This window comes from Stegastes partitus, unplaced genomic scaffold (genome assembly GCF_000690725.1).
Source record: "Stegastes partitus isolate 25-593 unplaced genomic scaffold, Stegastes_partitus-1.0.2 Scaffold1256, whole genome shotgun sequence".
Classification (NCBI taxonomy): domain Eukaryota; kingdom Metazoa; phylum Chordata; class Actinopteri; family Pomacentridae; genus Stegastes; species Stegastes partitus.
This window is the reverse complement of record NW_007578987.1, coordinates 2,411-19,956: the sequence shown is the minus strand read 5'-3', so window position 1 is coordinate 19,956 and position 17,546 is coordinate 2,411. Positions and strand designations below refer to the sequence as shown.

At 41.3% G+C, this 17,546-nt stretch overlaps 1 protein-coding gene across 2 annotated transcripts; it reads right to left on the bottom strand.

The window, feature by feature from the left end:
* Nucleotides 1-19: 19 nt before the first annotated feature.
* Nucleotides 20-17,025, bottom strand: LOC103369208 (tankyrase-1-like). Of its 2 annotated transcripts, XM_008297864.1 has the most exons (28): nucleotides 16,577-17,025; nucleotides 14,814-15,038; nucleotides 14,439-14,534; nucleotides 13,886-13,922; nucleotides 13,514-13,589; nucleotides 11,900-11,920; nucleotides 10,140-10,234; nucleotides 9,985-10,051; nucleotides 9,210-9,396; nucleotides 8,852-8,973; nucleotides 8,508-8,599; nucleotides 8,042-8,120; nucleotides 7,778-7,949; nucleotides 7,496-7,575; nucleotides 7,133-7,278; nucleotides 6,742-6,907; nucleotides 6,322-6,541; nucleotides 5,866-5,975; nucleotides 4,953-5,141; nucleotides 4,494-4,740; nucleotides 4,255-4,337; nucleotides 3,962-4,082; nucleotides 3,727-3,824; nucleotides 3,330-3,404; nucleotides 2,880-2,985; nucleotides 2,540-2,726; nucleotides 1,422-1,578; nucleotides 20-1,300 (listed from the first exon to the last, which is right to left on the bottom strand). In XM_008297864.1, the coding sequence occupies exons 1-28, from the start codon at nucleotides 17,022-17,024 to the stop codon at nucleotides 1,214-1,216; spliced, it is 3,789 nt and encodes a 1,262-aa protein (XP_008296086.1). In that variant the 5' UTR covers nucleotide 17,025; the 3' UTR covers nucleotides 20-1,213. The 2 variants fall into 2 exon arrangements, with proteins under 2 accessions (XP_008296086.1, XP_008296087.1); XM_008297865.1 differs by lacking the exon at nucleotides 11,900-11,920.
* Nucleotides 17,026-17,546: the final 521 nt, after the last annotated feature.

Sequence of the window (17,546 nt, the reverse complement as noted above, 5' to 3'; positions counted from 1 at the left end):
ACAGAAACATCAGACAACAAACTGTTAATGGGACATTTATTAAAAAAAAATAATGGGAGAATCAAGAAGGCATGGAAGGAAAATTCAATGTCATTTACAGTTTAACTCAAAGATACTGTTAAACAGCAACAGTTATACACAACCATTTACACAACCTGTACAAATATTTTTTTCCGCAAATTTGCAATTTAAATTCAAAATAACTTAAATAGGTTTTTCTATGTAAAAGTGCAAATCCTTATGCGTGGGATGTCTGTGAGTAAGACCATGGCGACAGAAAGGGTGCTTTGATGAGTTCACTGGCTGTAAGGCATCACAAGCACATTTCAACATATACCAACTCCACTGTATGAAGCACAGTCATATACAGTATAATGCTTTTAATGTACACCTTCATCTAATTATGATGCCTTACGATGCACTGCTGAGCACACATCCTCTCTCATACAAATCAAGATTGTGACATCGATAAAATAATCCTAAATTTTGCGATTTGACGGAGAGCCCTTTCTCAATCAAGCACGTCCAGCCCTGAATAAAACCACTAAAAACATTTCAGCTCAGTGTTTGTAGTGTTCTTGGGTTGAAAGTTGGGGAAGTCAGCATTACAGCATAGCAATGACGCACTATTACCTGTCTGGTAGTGTTATAGGTTAGCATTAAAATCACAGTTACTGCAGGCCATTCTCTACAGGATGAACCCAGATACGGTGGGGTGGTAGTAGTAGTCCACAGGTTTCAGGCTCGGACAGTGTGACAGTGTATATGTGTGTGTTTCGACGTGAAGATGGGATGGGGGGGGGTTTGGTGATTCTCCAAAGTCACAAGGCATGAGGCGACACAGAGTGGCAAACTGTTAATGCTGATACTTCAAAGTCTCTACAAGCATCCTCTTGATTGGTGAGGAGGGGGAGGGAGGGGAGAGACACTGAACTAACCCACGCACGCTATTGGGCCTTACATGCTTCTGTATTAACATGCAGCCGATGCAAAAAAAAAAAACAAAGATAACAAACAAAGTGTGTCATCACCATGAGTAGGACAGTATTATACAGCATATCTGCTCATGAAGCACTGGTCACCATGGGTTCTACTGGACAGAAGACTGGAAATGTGTTTGGTAAATAAAAAGGTGTTTAGGCATTTGCACTACAAAGGAGAAAAATAACGAGCATCGAGTCCTTTTTGTGTGAGTGTGTGTAACATAAAGTAACTACGACTTCTGCTCAGCTCCTGCAGCAGCCTGGGCTGCACTCTCTGGTTTAAGGATCTGGTAGGTGATGAGGTACTCTGGGTAGGCCTGAGGGAGAACATAGCAGGATGTTAGCCAACATCACACAGTAGACAGTAAATCTATCTTTGCTGATGCTATGAACTAAACAGAATTTAGGGAATTAAAATTATCCTTTCTCTTTTTTTACCTGCTCTCCTCTGTAGATGACGTACTCAGCGTAGGCTAGGCCGTTAACACTGGGCCGCCCGATTACTGAATGATGTCCTGGGGGGGCGTGAGCCATCTTCATGGCACTGAACTGTAGGAAGGACTTCCCCAAAGTGACTCGGCAGAACAGCATTTGCCTGAGAGAGATGAAAAAGGTCATACGCAAGTGTCCCCACACCTTTGTGTACAAAACTGTTACTCTGACAACAACAAAAGGGAACTGAGTTTCACAACAAAAACATATTTGATGCTGTAGTTTAGTTTGAAACTGATGTTAACCCCTGACTTTAAAGGGTCATGTCACATCTATGGCTTCAAGTAAGGAAAATGTCTGTATCTAAAATGTGTTCGGGGGTTAAGAGAAAAAGTGGAGGGAAGGGCGTTTTATGATAAATCTTGATGATGACTGAACGTGTTTTGATTACAGATATCAAACATAGAAACAAAACACAAAAGGAAGAAATTAGAGTTACTAGTTAGCTGTAGGCTATAAGCCAGATGGATGACAGATTGCATTCTTACATTACCTTGACAGGTCCAAATCGTGGAAAAATGTATTATCTTGTAACTTACCTTTTCTGCAGGCAGAAATCGACTCATAGTCTCTTAGGCTAATATTATTAAAGTTCAAGCACAACCTTCAAAGCTATAAAGAACATCCAATAGCCTACACTTAACCTAAACCACCTTTCAGACCTTTAAAAGCTTCTTCCTCTGTTGGTCTCTAAACAGTGCATCCAGCATTATAGGCCAAATTAGTCTGAAGTACTGATGAGAAGATATGAAAACAAAACCGATATCCTGTTTACTGCAGTGATTTCTCAAAGTAGCAGAGCCATAAGCATTATTAATCTGTCACTTGCAGAGCCAGTGTAAGCAAACGGTTTTCACAATAAAGTTGGTCTATTTTAATCAGGGCAAACTTTTTTTTTCTCTTATGGCTGTATACATACATATAAAGACATAATATAGTAATATATGTAAGTATAGTTTCCACATACAAATAATTGTCTCTTTTCAAATGTGAAATGTCCACAGTCACATGCTGGAATTCCAGCACAGTGCCGGGGAGCATTAAGCCATGCAAGTCAAAGTTACCTGTGGCACAGGTAGCAGGATCGATCTTTGTGCGTCGGGCAGCCCGTGCCTCCACCAATGCCGTAGACGTACTGATTGCTCTTTGAGGAGTTCTCTGCAAAGTAGATCCCTGCTCCAAACATCCCTCCTATGTAGGCGTGGCGCTCATCAAAACCTTTGTGGATAATGGCGTTGATGAAAGGGGAACCTGAAGGAAAATACAACACAATATGATGTTATGTACAACCAACACATAAAGCATTACACACAGACATATGCCAGAAAGTTTAAAATATAGTTGCCCTAAATTCAAATGACATACTTTTGCTGACAAAACAGATGTGACTGTGGGTGTGCTCACCGTGAAACAACATCCGCTCATTGTGATGGTTGTGGTTCTCATCTGCGATCTCTTTCTGCCTGTGGGTGTAACGTTCCCTCAGCTTCTTATTTACCACCTTCTGAATCTGTGGGGCACAATACAACACATATCACACATGATGTCAGGAGTTGTGTGCTTCACACCAATAATTAACGGCTGACTCACATACATTAGTTGACATTACAGCAATACCGGCTCAATTTCCCAGACATGGATTAAACCTAATCCTAGACTGAAAACTTTTTTCCAATTGAGATCTTCATTATTATTTTTTTTTTTTGGCCCTGACTAAGCTTAATCAATGTCTGGGAAACTGGCTGTATGAGCTTTGATTAATACCCACTTGCTAACAAAACAAAAATATAAAAGCTGCTCAGTGTTTTGTGGATTATGGAAACAGACAAGCACAGATCGATTCATGGTTCAGACCTTGATGATGTTGTATCTGCTGAAGACACCACCAGCGTTGCCTCCGTCTCTGTGTTCTCTGATGGTGCTCTGCATCTGAGGGACACACAACATTTTAATAATCAGGAAAATCCTTCCTCCTTTTCACTAGCCATCAGTAATTACTCTACAAGCTCTTTAAAGAAAAGCTATACACAATTAGCAATTGTGTAATTACTTAAAATGCCTTTATATAGAATGTGTGAACTTAGTTCTCTGCAAACCATTGTAGACAAGTTGATTAGAATTTTGTGGAAACGTTTTGAGTTTATATACATATACATATTCAATACCTGCTTAAATACAAAAAAGGAATGCCGATTACAAAAACCACAGCATGAATAGATGTCAGATCCACAGATATGTAAGGTCAGCTCACCTCCTCCTCCACAGACTGGTACTCCTTGTCATCTGGGGCGAGGTCTATTAGGATGGTGCCCTGGCTGGCACAGTGGAATGTCAGGTATGGGTTGGCACCTGAAAAGTGAACAACAGTCGAAGTTAAAGCCTCTATTTGTAATATCTGAAAATGTTCAACGTTTGAAGAACAGTTTTAGTAAAAAAAAAAAAAAAAGACACCAAACAAAAAAAACAAAAAACAGATGCTTCCTCACCTTGCTGGCCACCCAGCAGTCTCTCAACACCCTTGATGAGCTTGTGTCGGTGGCCGTATGCATTAATCCCAATCTCCTTCAGCTCCTCGTGGCCCATGTCGGCGAGCACGTCCAGAGTGATCTAGAAAAGAGAACACCAGAACAGTAAAAATCTGTTGACTCGTGCATTGTCGTTCTGTTTGATCATTAACACTGCTGTTACAATAAACAGCCATTGAGTTACAGAGGCCTATTTCAATGTATTCTTTTTTTTTTTTTTTTTTTTTAATGGTCGAAAAGACTCTGTTACTGACCTGCTCCCTTTCAAAGATGTCCCTTAGGTGTTCCAGGCCCAGGCTCTTCAGGAACTGACTTATATTCATGTCCAACATTGCCACTATGAAAAAAAAAACTAAATGTTAGACTGAATTTAAAATTATTCTTCGACAAGAATGTAAACATAGGAGCTCCTCCACCATTTTCAGGCCCACGTTCTTCTGTGTTGACTACTTTTACAAACTTGAGTTCCATACGATGAGTTCAACAAACTTACTTTCTCCTTCTTTGCGGTCAGTGCCCGTGGCTCCATCTGCCACCCCGGAGGACCCGGAGGCAGCAGCAGCAGCCAGCTCTGTGAGGGGCCCGGCCAAGTTGTCTATGCTGCTGGCAGCTGACAGACAGGACGGCGTGGAGGCAGGGGAGATGACGGAGGCGCTGACCACTGTGGCCTGAGGCTTGAAGCAGCTGGGCAGGGCGTCTGGTGGCATAGCGTCCATCAGCAGGGCTCGGATATCATCGGCCTGTAGGGATAGCAGAAAAAAATTTAAAAAAGAAAAAAAGTTGAAATGAGCTTGGTCTAAGTTCAAGTACATTTATTTACTACAAATTCTCTCTTGGATCATTCCAGTAGAGTGAAGAGTTTCAGGCCTTCAGTGAACAAGTCGTGGCAAAACACACCAGAGAACGACTCGGGGAAAACACAGACATTTGTCTCTCTGGCAGAAGCCCTTACCGTAGCCAGGTCCAGAGCTGTCTGGCCCTCTTGGTTCTTCATGGTGGGGTCGGCTCCATGAGCCAGCAGCAGCGCACAGAGCTGCGTACGCCCCTTCTGGGCTGCTTCATGGAGGGGGGTGAAAGCCCATTTGTCTGTGGCATTCACACACGTATTGTACTTGATCAGTAGGGCTGCAATGTCCACGTGCTGTGAGGAAGAGAGGAAACAGAGGGCAAGTCAAACACAGAACATTAGATGAAAGAACCAGTTAACAGTTATTGAGTTGTTTTTCACTGCAGGGACTTGTGGGCGGTTTGGGGTGGCCCAATTGTTAGTGCATGTCTTGACCACAAAAACCAGCTCCTGTAGAACCTCTTTCAGGGGAGAAAAAAGTACCAATCTCCATGGTTGGTATTTCTGAGCTGCCCTGAATGAACTATTGTGCTGCATGGTCTTGTTTCTGACTGGTTAAATTTGGAGAGGAGAAGAAATAGTTATACTAATACTTATACTAATACTTTTGTGCCCTCTCAGTGTCTTCCTTGAGTAGTAGTCTAGACTAAGATAACAAACAACGTAACAAACGATGATTTGTTCTATTTCCTACGTGCTCATGGAACTGGAGGTACATCTAGTAGCTACTACTTTTTGGTGGATTTGGAGTTAACACAGTCAAAACTGTCAGACCCTACAACGCAATAGAAACAGAAAGGCTGTTACTGTAAATGTTGACACCCCCTCAGGCTTGCCCTGCCTGCAGTGGAAAGTCACCTATTGACAGCATTTCAAGAACTGAGGGTACAACCAACAACACAATAAATACATTTTAATTTAAAAATTTACACATTTTTCTGTAGCTTCAAGCTGTCTGAATCCCACAGAGTCAGTATATAATGCGTAACATGTTTGTGTTTATGTTGCTGAGACTGACCCCATAAGAAGCAGCATTATGAAGAGGGATAAGGCCTCCTTTGTCCTGGGCATTGACATCAGCCCCATGTTCCAGCAGATACTCTGCCACCTCAAGGTTGTTGTAGCCAGCTGCGGAGAAGGAACAGGAATCAGACCAGGAAAATGTACAGTCTGTAACATTATGCATAAAAACAGCACTTAAAAACACTTTTTGAAATGTATAGTAATTTAATTAGGCAGTCTGAACGACCTTAGGATCTTTTTTGCAAGACAGATCGAGCAGAAGCAGACAGAAAGAGAAAACACATACAACACACCACTAGATAAACAAAAAGCCGCAATATCAGAAATAACCTTCCAAGCTTTTCACTTTTCAACATTTCAAGAAGAGACTACAAAGAAACATCTTTCAACTTCCCTGTAAAGTTTACATCACAAGAAGACAAAACCAGGAACTTGTCATAGCAGACAGTACCTGCGAGGTGGAGTGGTGTGGAGTTGCGTCCTTGTGTATCCCTGCAGTTGATATTCTCTGGGGAGCAGAGTTTCTGCACTCGGGCCAGGCAGCCCTTCTTGGCAGCGTCTAGCAGGGCGGCATCACCTCTCAGCAGGTCCTGGATGTCTGTGTCTCCATCTTTCACCATGTCCAGTGGCATGTTGCCATCACGGTTCTTCTTGGATGGATCAGCTCCATGCTGAACAGAAGAATTTGAAGATATTTATTGCACTGTTTTACAGAAATATTTGGTACACATGAAACTGTGAAGTTTCATGGGTCAAAGGGATCCATCTCCCCCTCATGATCATCATCATCAAAACCAATACAATTACACAACACATTACACAACTACATGTACAACAGGGCTTGTGACAGATGACAATAATGGATCCTCACTTTAAGCAGCAGTTTACAGATCTCGTATTTTCCTTTGGCTGCCGCCTCATGAAGTGGAGTAAACTTCCAAAGGTCGGCCACGTTGACTGAAGCTCCATGTCTGACCAGCAGCTCGGCCACTTCATAGTGACCATATGAGCATGCGTTGTGGAGGGGAACCAGACCGCTGGAGAAGGGAAAACACAAGTGAATATCCAAATCAGAAGATGTCTGATTGAATCTACTTAAACTCTGATTTATGTCCATTGCAGAAAAAATATCAACTGTACAAAATACTGACATACACAAGTTGTAGGAGATAAGAAAATAATATTAGCTTTAACAATCAAAACATATTTAAATAATTCTTCCCTTTTTTGTTTTTTAATAAAATGGTGCTTCAAGAACTCACCCCTTGTCTTTGGCATGAACATCAGCTCCGTGGTGTAACAGGTATTCAACGACAGCCACTCGGTTGTAACCAGCTGCAAAGTGGAGAGGAGTGGAGTGGCGGCCCTCCAAGTCCCGGCAGTTTACATTCTGGGGGGTGCAAAGTTGCTGCCATTCACAGAAACAATATAATAATTAGTAATCACCTGAGTGGTATGACAACAAATTCACAGGACAATGAAAATTGGACTTTCACAGTAATTTCAGTGCTACAAATTCTTCAAGAACTAAAAGTGTAAAAAAAAAAAAAAAAAGATTTTAGTGCAATTAATGCATCTCTGTGAAAGTGGGTTGAATTTTTATACACAAGATTCAATTTACTTACTTGCACTGTATCCAGATCTCCTGCTTTGGCTGCCTCCAAAAATCTGTAGTCGACATCAGAATTGCGTGTAGGAACATTTTCTGGAATAAAAGAAAGTCAACAAAAAACACTGTCAAACGAGACCCACATATGTCATATGAAATCACATGATCAGGGTTTAAATCTTCAAACAAAATCTGTGACATCTTGGACAGGAAAACATAATGTTCATTGTCATTCTCAGATTTTTGACTTCCAACCTAAAAGCAGACAATCCAATAGAGTGAGAAGCGTGGTGATTACCATTGAGGATCTGTTGAACAGCCTCGTTACCCATCTGAGCAGCAGTGAAACCCTGTAGAGACACGATGGAGGGGTCGGCTCCGTAGCTCAGCAGCAGCTTACAGGTCTGGATGTGACCAGCCAACGCGGCTCTGTGCAGAGCTGTCTGACCTAGTGTATCCACAGCATTCACCTGGGGTCAGAGAAAGGGAAGTTAAGTTTCAGCAAACAGATACTATAAACTCTCCAGATCACATTTCCTTATACCATTTTACAAAAACGAACCTTTGCTCCGTGTTTCTGCAGCACCTCCAGGATGTCATTGTGAGCTCTCTCGGCAGCAACATGCAATGGAGTCATGAAGCTGAAACACACGAGACAATAAGTTGTACTGTTTATGTTATCACATCAGGTGTTTGTGTTTTTATGCCACTATCTCATTTCAGTAATGTGTTGAACACATTTGATTTCCTGTGTCTATTTCTTTAAGACATCAGCTTGTCCGGCAGTCTACATCAAGCACACTGATTATTTGATTAGTTTGCAACGCTGATTGTCAGGTGGGAGATTTTTATACTTAAAATCCCACCTGGGTTCTAGTGCTGTTACTCTTTGGTTTTGTGGATGGTGTTTTGTTTGTAAGGTCATTGTTCTCAAGATACATCTGCGACAACTGTAAGATTCTCGTGCCCTAATCAACTTTATTGTTAAAAATATATGTAAAATACAAAAAAAATTGTTGTAAACTTACTCTTTGTTCTTCTCATTGATGTTGGCACCTTTACGCAGCAACAACTCAGTCACCTGTTTTCTCTTAGGATGTGGGGAAGCCACAGCACAGTGCTGAAATACACATCAACAGTCAAAGCTCTGCCAAAAGGAAAAATTAAATAACTGTCTGCTAAAGTCTGCTAAACTGCTTGTATTTTAGCATTTCATCAGTTAATCATACAAAGCATTGCTGGCAGTGTCACTTAATTAACCAGGCGTTTAGAGATAAAAAAGAAAGGTAACTCTATCAGCACTGAAGAGACTGTATTTTCTATCCTGCCCTCCAATGTGATTTTTAGTTATTAAACTAGTCAGAAGACTGACCAGAGCTGTCTCGTTGGTTTGAGGATGTTTGAAGCTGATGATCTCCAGAGCCAGCGTCTTCTTCACTTTAGCCATGTCGGCCTCCCGAGCGGCCTGCAGCAGTGAGTGACCTTTGAACTCATCTGTGTGGAAAAGAACAGAAAATGGTAAGTCTAATTTTTGAAAACAAATGCATTTCGAGAGACATTAGGTTCCCTATTTGTTGCATTTCCATAGAAAAGAGCTAAACTGAGTTGGGTTTCTGCAGCAAAATCCAAGCAAACTGCTAATACCTATAATTGTATCTCTGTGTTTACAAAGCATTTTTCCAGTCATCACTGTGTGTCTAAGCGTGTGCTGTGGCTGAGTGGAAACTCACAAGTGAGCCTTTCTTTAAGTTCTGGAGTCGGGGCCATGTCCACAGCGCTCTTGCTGTGACAGTTGAGCAGGGTGGGATCGGCCCCGTGGCTCAGCAGCAAGGAGCAAACCTCCACTCGGTTCTTGGACGCTGCCTCGTGAAGGGGAGTGAACTGCCACAAATCCATGGCGTTCACACAGGCTCCGTGCTGCAGAGAGAACAGCACTTGTTTACTTTTCACATCTCAGTATCTCACATTAGAAGATCATCTAATGTAATCAGCTCAAGTCATTTCTATTTGTTCCTCATTATAATAATTGGTGAATGGATGGTACGAATTTTTACACCACATTCTACCAGCAAACTAACAGGACAGGACACACAAAATATATCACCTAGTTTGTGGCCACAGGACTGAAAATAATTGGAATTGATTTCCAAAAAAATTCCCAAGTCTTAAATTAATTTTACAATTAACTACACACACAAACGTCCACTAGGATGAGATACTTTTACCTAATTATCTTCTCACAGGCAAAATTTTATCAGGTGAACTAAATGCAACAGTTTTCTACCATTGCTAGAAGAGAATCTGCACTTTTGTTACAGATTAAAAGCTTTCCACATTTGCTTCAACACGATTTCTTTGCTTCAAGTGATGCATTAACTCATGTGCAACCAATGCAAAAAATGTCATATTGCAGAGCGAAAGCAGTTACACTCAATATTCCTATCTAACACAAGCAAGTTTGACTTTCTCATCAAAGAAAGAACTGTAAGTTTTTGTGAGTCTTACTTTGAGCAGAAGTTCAGTGACCTCAAAGTGGCCGTACGAGCAGGCATTGTGAAGAGGAACCAGGCCGCTGCAGGACAAGACATCAGCGTCACAAATTATAACTGAGGGGAAAATTAAGATTTTGTGTCTTTTTCTGGGAAAAAAAAGCGCCTCACCCCTTATCCTTGGCATGAACATCAGCGCCATGCTGTAGAAGAAGTTGAACGATGCGGACCCGGTTGTAGCCGGCAGCCAGGTGGAGGGGCGTCGACTGAAAGAGAGAACCGTTTGTTAACGCACAAAGACGGCTGGCGTGTTTAGCGTGTTCTGCCTTCGATGGCCACAGGAGCAAGCGGCTGATTAGGGCCAGAAGCAATGTGCTACGACAGGCTATGCTTGGTGAGTTGCAGATGAATGGCGGATATGACGATGCAAAGGTCAATGTAGTACGTGGGCAAATCCAGCGACAAAATTCAGTTGTTGTCGATACTGTGTCTGACCTTAGTGCGTGACAACAAGCAACTTCAATAACATTACTCAAATACCTCAACTTTCATTTGATAAGATCAATGAAATAAATATTCTTTTAAGTCTTGGGGCTTTAAAAGTAAGTTTTATGCAGTAAGCTGGCAAGAAAGAATCTGCTTGTGCTGTTAGAGAATTAAATTCAAAATGGCTGGATGTGAATTACGGTTGGGACACAATATCCTGCTTAAAATATGTGTAGTTCCAGTTATTAAATGTTGGTAATCTCCAATTTCATGAAGACTGCAATACATTTAGCACAATAAAGAAGAAAATTAAGCAAATCTTCGTTGTTGATTTGATAATTTATCACTATTGTTACTTTAAATCTTTGAAACTATATAGAAGATGGATTTAATTAGATTTTAGGCAAGTAAGTGGATTCAATACTGGATTTTTGGTTTGATGAAATACTATTGAATCCCAACCGTAATAGGATGCAGTGAAGCTCCAATAAGCAGGCTGAGTGTTTGAAAAAGCATCTCTGCAAAGTATAAGTCAAAAATCAAATCAAATGGCTTCATTTCAGCCAAGGAAAATGAATGTTAGTGTAAGCAAAGCTGCAAATCCAACTTCAGTAGCATCTGTTCTCTATTTCAAAGTCTAGCTCAGGTCAAGCTTACAATCAAAAGGAGGGACATCATTCATTTAAATTTCCATGCAGTGATATTAACATAAAACCCCAAAGGTCAAGCGCGAGATCTCAAGCCACAGTGGTAACATCAAGACCGATGAGAGAGTTGAATCGTGGAGGCATCATTCAGTGTGGGATGGCACGAGCAATCAGAAGCAATCACAAGTTATTACCATGGAGGGTAGCATAGCACTACAATGACAGGTGAGATGTAGTCCATTCATTACTGCATACCAACTGATCCGACAGGCAACGTGAAGTAGACACATATTTCACAGACACAAATTCAAGATTCGCTTGACAAAATGCAGAGGGGCAGGCCTTGAGGCATGCATGAGTGATCATCATCAAAACACATGAAGACATTAATAAATTAAAAGCCAAATCAGATACTGAACGTATGAGCAAGTGATTGAAAGTTGGAGAAGTGTGGGTGAGTGTGCAGAGGACAGAGGACAGACGCTGAAGAAAGCAGGCAGTGGACATTTTGAGCTCCTCTCCAAATTCAAAAAAGATGAGTCGTCACCATGACACCAACCCAACTCATTCATTTACTCACTTACATGCCGCGCGCACACAAACACACGCACTCACACACAACAGAGGAGCATCAGGGTAGGATACATGAGTGACCCGTACACCCAGGTCCATGATGTGCAATTAACGAGTGACAGCCAGCGTATTGGTCAAATAAAAACAATGGATTAAAAAGGAATAAAACAAAAAGAAGATCACAACAGTGCATCAATCAAGTGGCCGTTATCAAGGTCAACTTACCAGCATTTTTTGTGATGTTGACTGATCGACAAATGTTGCCAGAGTCACACGGAAAACAAAATGAAACAAAAATTACAAAATGACAGTATCTTTTCATAGCAATTTCTCTCTCCCTTAAAGTTAATGAAACACAAAACCTAGTTACAAATTACTATTTGATCTGCAAAAACAGATCTGAGGTAAAAATGAGACAAGGCCAGAGAGGTTAAATAGCTGGAGGGACGGTGTGACTTCTCCTCCTCTGTTTTCTCTATAGCTTTGTGGAAAAACAAGGACTGGTTAATGTGTGCTGGTTTAATCCCAGACTTCACTGGCTTACTGGTTTGGATCATGCAAACTCTACATATACTGCAAAGGAGTAAAACTTTAACTGCTGTGGAAGAAACAGGGTTAGGAATGAATGAAATGAAATGATGCTAATATACTGTTAGCGACAATGGACTGTTATAGTTTAGTTGGTGATTCTGCTTTTCTTTTTTTTTTTGGAGTAACTTACAAAATTAAGAAAGTATGTTTGAGATAAGAATGGAAATATTTCAATAATTTCTCAAGAACTAACAAACTAATGCATGCTGGACAAATAAGCAAAAATGAATAAAAGAAGCCCGCACACAAAAACAATGACAGCCACACACACCAAAAAAGCAATTACCCAATTCATTATGCAACATGGGGATGAAAAGCAAAAATGATCCTTCTCCTAAATTAGCATTGCTAAATACTGACTAAAGTCAGAAAGAGGAGTGCTGAGTGTGTTCTATAAAAATATTGTATCTTTGTACTAATATCCTTCACCGCCACTCAACCACAAAGAAGAAAAAGAAACTAAATGAATACTAGAAATAGTTTACGTTGTTCTAAACATTGCATACATTTAGAGCAAGTTCCACAGACACTAGAAAGTACACAGAAACAAACTGAGCAGAATAATTAAACTGAAGTCTCTCTGATCTGAGCAGATGCTTGTGCACCTACACAGATTTCATGATTACAAAGATTTTCCCTCCAGCAACTAGCATGGAAAGGTGATGTGGGGAAAGAGAGACAATATTGCCATTGAGACACCGGGCTCAAACATGCTAAAAAATGATCAATAAAACACTAAACAGTAAAGTAGTATCTACTTTACTTTCAACAAAATGAATATATAATCAACTAACTTAACTAACTGGATGAAAATACTGTTTTTTTTGTAGTTGATACAAAAAACAAAACTGGAAAAATTGAAGAGTTGAACCTACACACACCGTGGGGGATTAATGATGCTGCTGAGTTGAGATGATTGGACAGAAGCACATGGATTTCAAAGATGCGTCACACATGCATAATTACAGACAGAAAAACACTTACAACATGTATGTTGCACAGTGGTTTGTCCAAAGTAATACCCTCCCACACCCTTTATACCCGCACCACACAAACTAATCCAGCCGCAAACCGACTGTAGGGTGTATCCTTGACTCACACGCTGCCTGCCACAGAAAGCTTTTTGCTTTTTTTGTCAAGAACTATTAAAATACAGTATACTCATTTTGCAATACTGCAAACAAATTGTGTAACATGTGACAGATATCTGTCTGGTGCAGTGTGGTGTGGCACTAGTGGCTCATTTACCTTGCGGCCATCGCTGGCATGACAGTTGACATTTAATGGAGTCAGCAGTGCCATGAGCTTTTCTTCATTTCCACTTCTGTAATCATACAGTTGAAAAGACTGATGTGAGAATTTTAATAGAAAAACTGAATTCCATAATCTAAACATCATTTACCACGCTGATGACAGTCAGCTTTAGGTGTCAAACATCACATCACAGGTTGCATTTATTGTTCCTGCATATTATGTGTTTTTAACAGTTACATGTATGTTCAAAAGTTTAATACACACCAGTATAGTTTCAAACTCTGATTAAAAATGTATGCGATGCTGTCAAAAAAAATCTCTCTCTCGCTGCACCAACCACTTGATGTCGATGCCATTCACACTCACCTTGCTGCTTCCAGAAGCTCATCCTTCTTGTATTCACCTGGACGGAAATAAAAACTGAGATTAGAGCGCAGCATAACAAACACTTTCAATAAACGAGTGGTGTAACTCTTTGCGGTATGGAGGCAGTTACTGTCTGTTTTGTAAACGGATGCCTATTGCGGTGTGTATCAAAGGCCAAAGAGCAAAGTTTATCAGTTTTTACACTTAGCTCAGGTGTAGATAAGAGGAGGATGCAATAAATACTGTTGACAAAGCAACTTGCTGCACTTTCATGCTTCTGCTAAACCGAGCAACCCATTAAAAAAAAAAAAAAAAAAAGCGTAAAGGACAAGGAGATAATGTGATGGTCGTGCCTAGTCTGCAGTGTTATTGCAGAATATCTGTAATTATGGTACATTGATGTCAGGACATAATCACGTGCAACCTCTCCTGCGTGAATGCAGTCTGCCTGATCATTATGTTTCACTGGTTCCATTACATTACAATCATCTTTAAACTAAAGTGTTTTTGAGTCCTTTACTCTAAACATGTTAAGTAATTGCAAGGGACTGACCGGTCAGAACAGCCTTGGCTGAAGGATCAGCTAGATCCAAAGCAGATTTGCCATCAGTATTGCGGATGTTTGGATCAGCTCCGTGTTGGAGTAACACTGCATGAAAGAAGTGAAAAGAAAAAAAAATTAGATTTTGTTCTCAAATCATTTCTATTGCATTACCCAGCGCAGAGAATATTTAAATACAGTTTGGCTGGTTTCACAGCAAGGACATTGGCAGAAAACACAAACCTGACAACAGTGGAAAAACAAACCTTGCGGTTACTTGTTAAGTTAAATTTAGTGTGTCACCACCACTTTCAACAGTCTGGAAAAACATTCATCAGAGATTTCTAGAATTGCTCCTCCTTGAAATGAACCACCAGAGATCCTTACCAATGCACACATCTATCTTTCCCTTGATGGCAGCCTCGTGTAGCGGAGTGTAGTTCCAGTTATCTCTGGCGTTGGGGTCTGCACCTTGACACAAGAGGAGGCTGACAACTTCTGCATGTCCGAAAGAGCAGGCGTTATGCAGAGGGATGAGACCTCCATCATCCCTGGCATGAACATTGGCCCCCGTTTGCAACAGATGCTCCACCACATCTTTTCTACCAAAACCTGAAACAAGGAAAGAAGGTATTCGTCAGTATTAACTTAGGAGTGTTGCACATGCACGGTCTGGCAACAATAATATCATATCTGTAGATTCCAACCAAAATATACTCAACAAAATATAAACACAACATGTAATGTTTTGTTGAATTCTAGTCACTTTTTTTTTTACCACAATGTAACAAGAATTTGTTGTTCTAACACATGGCATCTCTACAACAGAATTGTTGTGCTGAAAAACAAAATCAAAACGCACTATAATAGAAATGATAATGAGCAGAAGGAGAGAGGGGAGCTACAGACCAGAAATCACAAATCGGTAATTAGTCACAGATCTGCGACTCAGACAGTTAATTAAGTTGCCGATGCTGCTTGTGGAATGATGTTCCACTCTTGTTTAAGGGACGAGGGAAGTCGGTGGGCGCTATGAGGAACAGGATCATGTTGCTGGACATCCAGAGCAGATTGTCTGTTCTAGCATGCTGCGGGAAATGATGGTGGACAATCAAGTGCCTGGATATTTTTATTTGTACTGTTATTCCTCATACTGTATTTATTAATTTTCATCCTTATATACATTTTACATATTATTGTTATTATGTATATGTTTAGTGCTGCTGTAAAAGAGGTTGATGCTGTAACAATGCAAATTTCCCGTGGCGTGGGGAGCAATAAAGGATTGTAAATGATACAGCCTTAACATGCCAGCATCCAGCATGCAAATATCCACGTTTCATTGGAATAAAGCTGCATTTTAAGGTGACCTTTTATAGTCACTGGCCACAGGATTGTCTGCGTGCTGGTCACACTGTCTGATCATTGTCCTTTAAAGTCACATTTGATCAGGATGTGGATTAACTCAAAGACGTTGTCAACGATCAACCAACTCAAAACCTTTTAAATGCACAATGTGCTAAAAATGACCCATTTTCTAGGCACAACAGACAGAAGATAATTATCTTTTTCTCCAAGTCAGAAAAAGAACACCATTTGAGGGCTGTGTTTATATTTCTGTTCAGTGCCTATTAATAAATTATGAGCTACAGTCCTCAATAATGCACTGCATCAGCACAGATGAGCGTCCTCGCCTGATCCACATGACAGCAGGACTGTATTTATGTTGGACAGGACAACTTATGCTAATGCTAGCGGGACATAAAAAACGTAAACTTGGGTTGTATTGCAGCTTTTGCTAATATTACACGTGAACAAATGTTTTCCTAAGATAATCAGAATAGCGTAGTTAAATTACAGGTCGTTTCGTGTCTCTAAACTGTATGATAGAAGGGACTGAGAAATGCTGACTGCACGTCTGATAAACAACCCGGACTAGAGAGCGTCCCGTTAGCTGGTTAGCAGCGCCAGGCTAGTGTTGAGACGTGATAAACTGCACCTGTGCATTTTATCTTCTAATTAAAGAAAATTGCATAAAAATAGGTTAGCAATAAGCACATCGACCAATATATAGTAATAACCAGCCAGCGGGCCACAGACATCAGCTAACAACATAATGCTGCTGCTCCGTTAGCTTAGCTCATCGTTACCCGCAGCGAAATGAAGGGGAGTTGATTTTCGACCAGCCATGTCCTTCGCGTTTACGTTCACCGAGTCGACGAGTCTCTTCACTCGGGACACGTCCCCGTTACGACAAGCCTCGAACAGCTCCCGAAAAGCCCCGCCGATGCCACTACTGCCGTCGGTGGGACTCGTGGCTCCGGAGCCGGGGCTTGAGACGCTGCTGCCGCCGCCAGAAGTTGTCGTGGTGGAGCTTGCACTGCTGGCCAGGACCGGGGCTGGTAGGTCCGGGGAGGCCAGAGCCATCTCAATCCCTCCGCTGCATTCTCTCTCCGTCTCCGGGGGTCCGACGGCCGAGGTCAGCAAAGACATCGGCGGGGAGGCCGGAGGAGCGCCCGAAAGAGAGCTGTTTCTCGGCGGAGACTGTAACGTACTTTGCTGTTGTTGCTGCTGCGAGGAGCGACGAGACACCGCCATTACAGCAGCTCTCAGGCGACAATAAAAACTGCTCCTCCTTTCCGGGGAAAGTGGTCGCGTTTCCTGTCAGCTGTTCGCTCTCAGTGGAGGCTGGCTGCGGAGAAACGCTCCATGTTCCCTTCGTTTACCCCACCGAGCACGTAGGAGTCCTGTACATATTTGTTATTAACACGTATCTCGCAAATACTGATTTCCTTTAATCTCATCCTCATGGGGCTAAGGTTCATGTACTCGTTAATAATCTCACCCCCCATGTGTATGTACAACCATCCAAGCAAACAGGAACCGTCAGGGAACCTTCAAGGAACGTGCCCTAAAGGTTCGTGTTCGTTTTCTGGGCTGCTTTTACAATAAATTGAGACTTTCTTATAAAATTCCCCAGGGAGCGCTTCCTGAAAGCGTCCGTAAGCTTTCTGTTTACAAGAAACAGTGATTTTATGAAATACTAGCATTCAGGGAACATTTCCTGAATGTTCCTTAAAGGTTCCTGTTAGTTTAGCTGTGTTTACAATGAACTGTAAT